The following is a 12500-nucleotide window of genomic DNA, read 5'->3' on the forward strand; positions in this document are numbered from 1 at the left end:
ACGTCTCAACGAGTGAATTATTTACGAATGGAAATTAGAAGTGAACTTAAAGCGCTAGGTCAGATTATCCTTCAAACTATGGGCAGGTTTTGTTTTTTTTACCGGAGAGCGCGTCAAACTAATTCAGCAAACCAAAACAGCGAATGAAACGCGTTGTTCAGACATTACTGTTTAACATTTCTTTCGCGCAAGAAAAATCCTGCGGATTCAGAGGCACGAACTGACTTAAGAGCTGCGTAATGCGTAATTCACATCTAAATCTCTTCATATCCGGTGTCCTGTGTCTCCCTGTTTGTACTTGTATTTTATATACACATATATATGTGTGTTTATATGTATGCGTACTTAAAAATATAAAACTCTGATCAGTCTGTGTAGACGAATATTCATCTACAGCTTATTAATAAACGACAAACAAAACTACAAGAAGACAAATCTCATGTTCAGAGAGATGAAGAGTCTGTCCATGGTTTTAGGAACAGAGCCGAACCGTACACACACACACACACACACACACACACACACACACACACACACACACAAATCTACATCGTCGTTGTTATTTAAAAAGCTTTTTCAGCAGTGTCAGAAAGTTCCAGACGTGAAAGAGTAGCGTGGTTTAATGGTTTTTTAGGGGGGGGTGGTGGGGGGGGGGGGGTTTAGCCTGAGTGCTCATACTCGCTGTTATGAGCTGCAGGAATGTGAGAGAGAAAAGCAGCACATTCTTCACGACCACAATCAAAACACGAGTCGCTGAACTGGTACAGAGCGTAAAACACTAACGAAGAGTCTCCTGTTCACTCAGACCAGTTCCCCGACCTCCAACACCTCACAGCCTACACCGCCGACCACTAAACCTCCCGGCGCCCGCAAGCAGCACACAACCAGCACTGCAATTCAAACCACAATTACAGCGGCAACACAATACACAACAGTAATCTGAGCCGGGTTGCCAGGTCGGTGCTTTTCTTGAACTCTGACTTGGAGCCGAGACTTGCGCTGTTATTTTTTTTTTTTTAGCCCACAGGTTTAGAATTCAGGTTAATCACATGAATTAATTAATTAATTAGCCTAGAGTATTTTTGTTAATGTAAACAGTAATTACACGGTCAATTATGTGATTAAAATGCAGTCACTCAGTCTTAGCAGATTCTCTCATTATTTTATACCGAGATTACCATAGGGGATTTTTACACCCTTCGCTTCATAGAGAGAGAGAGAGAGAGAGAGAGAGAGAGAGAGAGAGAGAGAGAGAGAGCACAAAATAAAAAAATCCAATAAAATAAATAATAAAAAAATATCTAGAGTAAATAAATAAACAAATTTAGATTTGTTGTATAATAATCTCAAAACAGATGAACAGGTGAAATTGTTTATTAATAGAAACAAAAAATAAGATATTAATATTATAATACATATATATTAGAACAGTCACTAAAATGCATAATATAGTCAATAAAAATGAATAGAAAGAGACTGCTTTTAGTGTATGAATTGCTTATTAAGTGTCAGTGAACTGGTTTAGCCAGCGCGTGCACCCTGTTTGACAACAACAACGACGACGACGACGACGACGACGATACCATTTTAGCACCCAAAAACTTTACATTCCTATATATTCACTGATGATGGTCTCGGTCATGTTTTTAGGATTTTCCGCAGTCCGAATTTCTGTAAACACTTTTTTGGAAATGGATTTATTTTATTTTATTTCATCTTGAGTTTTTTACCCCCCTCACGCAGACCTGGCAACCCTAAATCTCCACATTCATGCCCGAAATCTCAATAATCTACGCATTTCCTGGCCCAAACCCAACTCCACACGAAACACTTCAAACTCAGGCCAGAATAGCGTGCTGACTGACATTCTGCTACGGTGCCAAAAGTTTTTCCACCCACTGAAAAGAGACGATTCCAGTCATTAACATTTCAACACAAAGCCCTGGACATAAAGGCGCTAATGAACACGGCTCGTGCAGGAAGTTCACCGAGAGAGCAGGTTTACCCTGTCTGAGCGCTACAGACGGGCTGCGTATGTGTGCACGCGTCTGAGGCGGAGGTGTGTGACTATAAAGTACAACTTTATTTCATTCATCATGTTCTCCAAACAAGGTGCCGTGACGGTTTAAAATCACAGAGGACGAAATGACATCATACAGTCATGTGGTGTTCCTCAAGGTTCCACTCTGAGTCCACTGTCACGCTGGGCGATATGACAAGATCACGTTATGGAAATGATAAACTGTGGCTCATTACTGAGGCGTTTCTGAGATATCGCAGGTATCTTGATGACTATTAACATTTTAATAATCAACTGCAATCTTATTTGCTCCAATATCGTCACCTGCTATCTGCCCTCTTCCACATATACAAGCGCTGTGATTGACAGGATAGAGACCGTATGCCCCTCCCACCCAGAGAGCACAGACTGTTTTGTCGCTCTGGACAAAAGAGTATACAAACAAAAGTATAAAAGACAACACGGAGGACGTAGTTCAATTCTGGGTCCTTTGTTGATTTTATTTCCAAAATATTAGAGGTGGATTTACAAAACAGACCGAATCATCCAATCAACAACGTTCTGATGTCAAATGTAATCCAGGTAAATCCACAACACTTCCATGAAAATGTTAAACAAAACATGGAGGACAAAAGAATATGTTTTGTAATAATGCGGTCACTTGAAATATGATCTCGTGAAAAACATCACGCAGTGTAATGAAATGAAATGAAATGAATCTAATAATTGTGAAATACCGAGTTAATATCGGTAAACATTTGAAGACAGTAAAGCCTGCGCTTCTCAAAAACACACAACCCTTCTCACAGAGCAGCGCCTCCACGCCTACGGCCGGATTAAGGGCGTAACTCCGACATATCGGCGTATTCGGAGCGGAGCTCAGACACGCAGAAACTGTTGCAGAATCGGAATCATTCAGTTCTCGCGCCAGAGGCCTGTAATTAAAACGATCTGTGGTGAAGTTTCATTCGGCAGCCAAACGTTTTACTCGACTGCTTCCCGTGGACTCGTGAGGACCTTCTCAACACACGTCATCCGAGCAAAACACTGGGAATTCTGCACATGGGAAATCTCAAGCTGCGACGGTTATTAATACGCTGCGTCCCAATCCGCCTAGTTATACTATGCGCTTCTGGGTGTGTCGCAAAAGTACCGGGACACGCTAACAAACACGTCACGTAACGGAGGAGAACGCCGTCACGCAAGCCGTCGCCGCAAACAAACTCCTCGCTGCATTCCAGCTTTTCTACCGTTATTATTCCTCATTTCATTTACAATTACTAATCCTATGGGATAAAAAAACAAAACAAGTGGTTAGTGTTTAACATTTAAGTTCTTATGCTTAAATATTGAAGACGCAGCACAGATGTTACACTCTGTGCAATGTCAATAATAATAATAATAATAATAATAATAATAATAATAATAATAATAATGATAATAATTAGTAGTAGTGTTAGTCACTTCCGTGTAATGAGAGTGATTCCTTAGGGTGTGTATTGGAACCCACACACACACCCACACACACACACACACACAGTACTGTGGTAGATGGTATCTCAGCACAGGTGCCGGTGTGGTACACGATTTCTGGCCGGTCATGCGTAACAACGCGCTGCAGGAGAACAAAAGCCTTGATTGTCCTCTCTGCCAAATTTCACATCCACTCGTCCTGAGGTTTATGGAGCATGACAGGTGGCTCGCTGCACTGTGTGTGTGTGTGTGTGTGTGTGTGTGTGTGTGTGTGTGTGTGTAATGACTCAGCCTGCGGTGCCTTCATTAAAAACTAGCATTAAGCAACAGGCTCTGAAAGACTAAACCGGAATCGAGGTGGGGAAAAGAAAAAAAACGGAGCCGATGGAGAACGCAGCATTTTTCGAATTTCAAATCGACACTGAAAGGCGGCGGATGTGAATGACGTCGGTCCGAAGGCGTTCTGGCCGCGGCCAGATCGGGAACTCGTTTTGAATGCTAACACATGCCGTAATAGCATGTGTTAGCATTCAGACACGGTCATTACGTGCTACTTAGTGTGTAGAGATCGGTGTAGAGACGTCTCAATCAGGGGAACAGTTCCAAATCAAAATCAGATCACAGGAGGAGGCAGGAGAACGCTTCCTTATGTCACCTCATTCGGTCTCTTGTGGGAATTCAGGGATTTGCCACTAATCGCAATAAGAAACGCTAATCGTCAAAATGTTTAGACGGTGCGCACGGCGTGCTAAAGGGCTCGCCAGGTGCACCAAAAAAATACAAATCTTCCACTTCTGCGTTTCCGTCCACACTAAAAGAGCGCTCATGTTTTCGAACACGCTCTAAAGTGGAGAAATAAAGGGGACCAAAAAATAGCATTTTGAAAACACTGACATCATGTGATCATAAATCCAAGATGGCGGAACTTGCCGCGATGACATTTTTCACTATAGATATCTATGGGTTCCTCCATCTTGAAAAGGTCAACGAGACTTCTGTCTAGAATTCTCAGCGAAGTTAAACGACTTATGAATGGAAGCAGCTGATTGGATAAAACGTGATACTGAATCCGTGAAATTGTAAAATTTTTATTTGGATTTTTCCCCCTAAAGAACGAAAGAACACAAACTTTAAAACGTTACCATTTTAATGACTCGGCACAAAATTTTATCCAATCAGCCGCTTCCACTCAGCGTTTAATAAGAATCTCGTAGACGATGTCAGTTTCTCAGTAGACTCACCTTCTCACAGTTTTTTTATGCAACACGCAATCTCGATTGTTTGTCGCTGTGATATTTTCAAACAAATCTGGTAGCAAGCACATACGCACATTGTGATCCATCAACGCGCATGAACTACGATGGAAACTCATTTATCAAATAAATTCCTCGATGAGCATCAAAAAAAAAAAAGAGTCATGTGACTTTGCCTCAACAATTCATGCGATTGGACAACTGTCTCGGAAAAGTAAGAACGGCGGCGGGTGAGAGTATGTTTAGACGATTTTGTTCTCTTGAACACACGAGACGGAAACGGTGATTTATTCGCAAATGTTTCATGCCACGTTCCAATTTTTTCGCAAAAGTTGAATTCCCTTGGAATGGAAACACGGCTCGTGTCTCCAGATTTCTCACTGCTTTAGAGCAGGTGAGTTTCTGGTCCTCTGTAGTGAAGCGGTGCGCGCTGAAGGCTCGTCTCTCTAATCTCAGCTGGAAGACGCTACGGTTCGTCTGCGCTGGTCTTGTGCCAGGTCTTTGAAAATCTCGCAAAGGCCAGAATAAATCAAGCCTCCTCAGACACGCTCTCTGGCTACGGAGGGTATTCGAGGAAGGAAAATAAGGGCATCGCTCCCACGGCGCCGATATCTCTCAGCGCCAAGGCCGTGGGGATTTCAGCCGGTGAGAACACACACACTGGCACCGGCGGGTCTGAGCGCCCGGCGGGGGTGTGACGGGGTAGTTACTCTCACCGGGATGCTTTCAGAAACACGGCTCTTCGCCGTCATCACAAACACGGAGATCGGATAAACGAAAGACGTCTGATCAGACCTCACAACTCCTTACTAGTTCTCCTGTCCAAGTGTCGCCGTCAGTTTCCAATTTACGACTCAGGTAAACGTACAAAAGCGACAAATCCAATCGAATGTCTCGGACGATTCCTCGGACCGATCCTTTGGTGCGCGGTCTGACGACTCTTCAGATCGCCAATCACAACTTTAGTTCCTACCTGCAGCGAGTTCCCATTTACTGTTTGATACGCAACGACGTAAACACGAGCTCACGTTAAACACGTGCAGAGACCTTACGAAGAAAAATAAACCTCGGAAGGAAGTATCAGAGATCGTCGTGTCTCTAGTGAGCGTGCACAGCTAGTGCAGTTAGCTTGCTTTGCTAATCTAATCTGAGGATTAAGCTACTGTAGTACAAAGCTGAGCATGTAGCATGTAAACAACTTATATCGATATATCGACATCGAATAATAGTAGCAGTTCGTCTAGACGGCCAGAAGAAGCCAGTTTCTCTTGCTGGTGTGAAAAGAGAAAGTCATAACGCGACTTTTGGAATTCGCGATCCGGTTTTTCGCAGTTTATTTTGAGCATTAACTCAACATTGTAGTAGGACAGGAAATAGTATTCCATCACCGTCTTGTGTTTAAAAATGACGGCGTTGGTAAAATCTTAAGCTTCGGCGTAAGTGGAACGTGACGTTCCTTCACAAAGGGTCCGAAATGATGCGTTTTAAAAACACAAAACCACGGCGTACTAGCGAAATTTTGACAACAGAGTTGCTTGTGGAAGTGAATCTGTCGACAGGACGTGCGTGCGAACGAGTGTGTGCGCTTCACTAAGCCCATCATTTAGTGAGGGATGAGTATAAACACCATACACAACACAACACAACAACATACACAGTCAGTGCACATCAACATGAGCATCGGTTCTAATCGACGCTGCACTAAACAGGAAAAAACAAGGACGCAGATAAGATCAGTGGGGAACGAAACACAGATTCACTCAGCACAGATAATAATCCTGATCAGACCCAGCGTAAATCTATCGCTTTGTTCACATACGCATTCCGTTTCTACTTGAATTCGTGACACATGTATGCAAATTCACACGTTCGTTATGAAAGAAACGCTACAAAGCGACACGATGTTTTCCATCTGTTGAGGTTTTGCTAAGAACAGAGCGGAGCTGCTATATTAAAATATCGAAAGTTCAAATATTTTTTGGGTTGAGAGTAAAGAGTAAAACTAATTCTTTTTTTTCTTTTTTCTTTTTAAAGGAATATGAGGGGAAAAACCCCCCAATAACTTCTGAGTAACAATGCACGTAGCCAGTGTTGTAAAAGTACTGCAAACCTGAGATTATTCCAGAAAAGTGTGCTAGGGTTAGGTGTGCAATAAGTGTGTGATATTAATAACAGTCACCCCCCACCCCACCTCTTCCACCCCACCTCTTCCCCCCATTGTTGGACATATTCATATAAACCAAAAACATTAATAATCCAGTGCAAACTCTTATAGTACGTTATGATAATACTTCATTATTATTATTATTATTATTATTATTATACATTTTGCAAATACTTGTGAAACTTGATTACAATTATCCAGATGTTAAACACCACCAACAACAACAACAGTGCAAAAATGAGTAGAGATATCATGTTACGTCAATTTTTTAATTTTTTATTTATTTATTTTTAAAGAAGTTGCTTCTTAAAGTGTCTTGAGGTTGTTCAGCTTGAGTCATGTCCTAAACTAGTCGGTTTAGTCGCTGATTCCGGGTTAATCCACATTTAACACAATTAAAGGATAATTAATTAGAGTCGCGCGTGCGGAGTTAAACACGCGGTGCACGAGCCGTAATGAGAAGTAAAAGATAACAAACAACAACAACAAAAACAACAACAGCAGCAGCAGCAGCAGCAACAAAAAAAACAGAGTTGCATGAAAATAAAAAATCACAACAGTTACCTTATAGAGTGAGATCCGATTTTTCCCAGAGTTCACTGCGCGGATAAACGCGTCCACGCCGGGGGTCGGCACGCGGAGGGCGGCATGAGCAAACCGAGTCGCGCGCTAGAGTCAACTTTCCGCTTAGAGTCCCCTACTTTCGGATTTTTGGTGTTGTTGTGCTACACACACACATTCATACACACATGCGCGTGCAGGCATAACCCTGGTGTGAAGCAGTGTGTGTGTGTGTGTGTGTGTGTGTGTGTTTAAAGGAATCCCTGTTCGGCTGTACCTGTTAAACCTGCCCTTCTGCTCATAACTCCTCGAATTGAACCGATTCACTAAAGGAGCCGAATCCGAGGCGGCGAATCGGTTCGTTTTGTCTAATAACCTAAAAAATATATAAAGTACATTTCTGAAATATAACATTGCATACTTGTATACATACATACATTTATGTGTATTGAAAGAGCGCTTATTAAGTTCTGTAATACGCATGTTTTGTTGTTATTATTAGCGATTCATTTGAACGGTTCTCTTTAATCAACTCTTATGAATGAGTCGAATCAGCAAAACAGCTCGCAAGACATTTAGCAAGTAACTACAGTGAACAGTAAACCTGTTCTTTGTTGCAGGATTAAAACTGTAGACATATATTTATTCATCATCTTTGTGGTGAATAAGGTAAAAAAACAAAACGGTTCGTTTTGACGTAAATGGTTTTGTTCGCAAGAGTCGGTTCAGTGTTAGTAAGTCGTAACACTGTAATCGCGCGCCGTCTTGTGGCCAAAGCGCGTCATTGCAACGTAAAGTCTACAGTTCAAATCTGTTCTGCAGCGTCTTATACAAAATATTTTCTGTCCTGATTGTACATTTACTTTTACATTTATTCATTTAGCAGACGCTTTTATCCAGAAGCGACTTACAAATGAGAAAATACAAGCAACTTGAGTAAAATGAATCTAAAAATAAAGTACGGTCCTGGATGAAACATTTCCGGCACATCCGGGTCCATCAAGCAGAAACGATGCACTGGAAATGTCAAGTGGAAATGAACAGCTATAGAAATGTCATCTCCACTAAGTCCATTAAGAGGCAGGGAAATGCTAGTAAAGAGACATTACACTGCACAGTAGCATCACAAGAACAAATTAATTAATGATCTTATTTAGAAAAGCTTCAAAGCATACGTCAGAGATTTATCCGGGCAATAAAGTGATTGTTTCTGAGTTGGCCATGACAGTGATGCTAATCACAACTCTGGAAAATCACCAGACTGTGATGAACGCTGCACCAGAGAGGAATTAACTCATTAAACCATGAGATGAGCTGTGACTTCTGAATAGCCACAGAACTGCAAAACATAGATTATACAGAATATATAGGAAACACAGAGTGACGGCGTGGTGTGATGAAGCGGAGGTAATGTTACTGCCCTGAGGTTGATTATTTTCCTATAACAGCACGTCCCTGAGTCGTTTACTTCTCTTGTGATTTGCAGCTGCACTACTGTCAGAGCTGCTGCTCTAGAACATTCATCAACAGCTTTTAACCAATCAGATTCCAGAGCTCGTGAATAGCTTACGTGATCCCGGAGTCTCTCCTGATGTCCAGCGATGGCCGACGCGTGATGAGGGTATTTCTGCTTCAGGAGCTCCAGAAAGGCCTCTCTCCGCCGCTCTGCGTTCTGCGTCTGCATGGCGAGCGTGTGCTTACGAGGAAGCGTGCGCGGGGACCAGGGGTTCGATCGGTCACACACGTCCCTTCTGCTCGACTTCCTGTCCAGATTGTCCACATCCTCTGCTGAGCATGGCCTCCGCTCGCTCTTCGCCTTCTCTGATGAGGAGATGGAAAAACACACATGTTGGGAAAGTGGAATCATTCTGTAATGGACTTTGTAAACAAATATATACTACAGGTTTTATCATAATCTATATCATCCATCCATCTTCTATACCGCTTATCCTTCAGGGTCGCAGGGAACCTTTTGTTTAACGTTTGATGACATTAGCGACGTTCGTGTGATAAAACAGTTTTTGATTAGGCTAATATAGAGTTCTGGGCTGTGATTGGTCAGGAGGTGTTGATTAGTTTTCTATAACGGCAGCTCTGACAGTAGCGCAGGTTTATATTAATGCATGTTCTAATACGTTATCGTTTCTATAGTAACGGCTATAGAAACCCATTCCCAGTCCCATTCAGTTGACGCTCCGCTAATAATAAAGGGATTAAATAAGGGGTTATAAGGGGATCAGAAACGTTCGGACTGGTGCTGTATATCTCATATCTCACGCCAGACAGATTTATTGCGGTCTCGCTGCACCAGAAGGCCGCTCATTGTTCTTCCACCAGATGTTGAGTATCTGTTGTTATGTAAGCTGGTGTGAAATATGGTGTTAAATATGTTCTGGTCAAACATCTGGAAGGTTCTGTGAGCACGGCAGCATCATTAAGGCTTGTTGAGACGTCATAGATGACTGACGACGGAGCAGCTGTTCACGCGCTAGTGCTCAGTGCATACGTGAGTGTGTTTAATAATGTGCTGGCTAAAAGAGAGAGAGAGAGAGAGAGAGAGAGAGAGACCGCGAAGAGAGAATGAGAGAGAGAGAGAGAGAGAGAGACAGACTAAGAGAGAGAGAGCTAGGGCTTGAAGTCCAATGAATAAATAAATAGATTTATTTATTATGAATAATATTTATTATAAACAATTCTTACATCACACAATGTAGTTTGTTTGTTAATTATAAGTTTTGGTTGCTAAGCAACACAGCAGGTAAAGATTGAGGTATGATATGGACAGAATAATGGATTAAGTGATTAACAGTTTTATGCAGGATTCCGTTAATGTGACGCATCACAGGTGAGTGTCTCAACCAATCAGATTCCAGAACCCAAACGATCCACTTTATCATGTAATAATTAGCATTTTTAAAAAAAGAGTATTTATTTGTTATTAGAAGAGATGACACTCTGCCTTGTTTGTTAATGAACTCTCATGTCCGTGTGTAATGAGGGAGTAAGAAATGAACAGGCTGTAATTTGATGATGATTTTTTAAGACACGTTCTTTCAGACAATAGCGTTCGGGCCACGCCTGTAACAAAGGTCACAGCAAGTGAACTGAGATGGAGATGTGTGCGTGTGTGTGTGTGTGCGTGTGTGTGTGTGTGTGTGTGTGTGTTGGATCTCTGTTAATGTTTTGCTGTAAAAAAAAAAAAAAAAAAAAAAAAAGGGTCTCCATTTTCCTTCCCTGGAAAATCCAGAAGCGTGGTGGAGAAAATCCAGGCATTGTCCTCCTCCAAGCTCGTTTTCCAGTGTGTGAGGTCAAGTGTAGGAGACGAATTCCTCTAAACACACACACGCGCGGATGTTTTTAATGAGCTCTCGGATCTCGGCACCAAACGCAGATCCCTCCAACGAAACCCGAGCGCTCGGGAATGGACAGATATCTCTTTAAAGTTCACACAGAAGACACTTATTTATTTCTATAAGAGACTTATATACTTATTAATAGAAAAAAAGAGTAAGATTTCATATCACGACATGCCTCCAAATTAAACTTAAACCACAACAAAGACAATTATCCGATTAAATACACATAACTCAGCTAAAATAGAGAGAGAGAGAGAGAGAGAGAGAGAGAGAGAGAGAGACAGAGAGAGAGAGAGAGAGAGAGATTTTCTTCTCGCCAGTCATTGCCAGATTGTTGAGTACTGATGGAGGTCATCAGCACTTCAGTAACAGGCTAATCCACAAACTAGCCTTAAAGTAAACATGCTAACTCATGAACTAGCATTACGCTAAAGAGGCTAATCCACAAACTAGCATCCAACACTCAACTGCCTATTATAGGGTTATGCTAAATATTCACTACATCGCCTTTAGCATGAGTCCAGTATGATAGCCTCTCGACTCGATAGTGATCGAGGCTATGTCATTATTAATGTTCTCTTCCATCAGAATCTCTGGTCATGGGCTGCTGCTGCATATGTACCATTAGCAGTGCTGTACACACACACACACACACACACAATCCTGCATAAACACGTACGGGCTACAGCGTGGCTTTACAGTCGTAGCTGAACCAGCCTCAGGACTCTGGTGGCATTTCCATCATGGCAGTGGAACTGAAACGTGTCTCACGAATCCCCGGCCGTTATATCACGTTACAACGAGATGTCACGTGAAATAAATCAGAACACAGAAGTGCACGCCACATGACATGAGGAAGACGCAAAGCAGTAAACCCTAGAGCTTGGAAACGGACGTGATGTCAGCCCTTAGTTTCCGAGAAGATCTGAATCTGTATGTGTTTGAAGATGACAGCATTTCCGGATAAATATTTCTAGCCAAAGTGAGCACGCAGAATTCAGAACAGCGTTCAAACGCTCCAAACACGAGCCTAAATCATCCCTCAATACAAACATCAATCACCGCTTAAGGCCCTGTTAGTAACCAGAAGGTCGTGCGTTCAAGTCCCGAGGTTTTCCAGGTCGAGTCGAGTCGAGTCCCGGCAGGATTCCGCAGAAACGATCCCAAAATCAAGGAAACGCCGCAATATTCGGAGAAGCGTGCAATTTTTCAACACTACCGCAAATTTTGAAAAAAAAAACCATCACAAAAGAACCTCCTGGTAATCCTGTACGGACGGATTCACGTGAGCGTGTGTAATAAGAGTGACGCTCTGAAATCCAGGACTTGTAACCAGAGTTTATTTTCATTTATACCAAGTCTGGATTCTGATTGGTTCTCAGGTGTTGATGAATTTTCTAGAACAGCGGCTCTGACAGTAGCGAAGCTGCGAATCACAGCTTTCTACTACTGCGCTCGTTCGGTCTAATACCTCATCGTTTCCATAGCAACAGCTCGTCCGTTTACTGTGATTGACAGAGCCGGAAAGTTGTTTAAAAAGCTGTACATTAACTTTAAAGCATGTATTATTGTGCAGCATTTCTCAAGAGTGTAAACCTCTGACTTTAACACGCGATATGACTTTCATTCTTCAGGCAGCGATTTAATACTTTCATAATAATAATAATAATAAT

The 12500-nt window shown here is 42.1% G+C and overlaps 1 protein-coding gene across 8 annotated transcripts in view; it reads right to left on the bottom strand.

The window, feature by feature from the left end:
- si:ch211-207d6.2 (sickle tail protein homolog) overlaps positions 1 to 12500 on the bottom strand; it is a 60649-nt gene that overhangs the window by 26223 nt on the left and 21926 nt on the right. For 7 of the 8 annotated variants that reach the window (XM_047162592.2, XM_017495559.3, XM_053673707.1 and 4 more), the window contains one exon: positions 9042 to 9292. In XM_047162592.2, coding sequence (XP_047018548.1) covers positions 9042 to 9292 — 251 coding nt within the window. Of the gene's footprint in view, positions 1 to 7474; positions 7731 to 9041; positions 9293 to 12500 lie in introns of those variants that run through there. The other variant, XM_017495563.3, reaches the window with a different exon arrangement.

This window comes from Ictalurus punctatus, chromosome 20 (assembly GCF_001660625.3).
Source record: "Ictalurus punctatus breed USDA103 chromosome 20, Coco_2.0, whole genome shotgun sequence".
Lineage (NCBI taxonomy): Eukaryota > Metazoa > Chordata > Actinopteri > Siluriformes > Ictaluridae > Ictalurus > Ictalurus punctatus.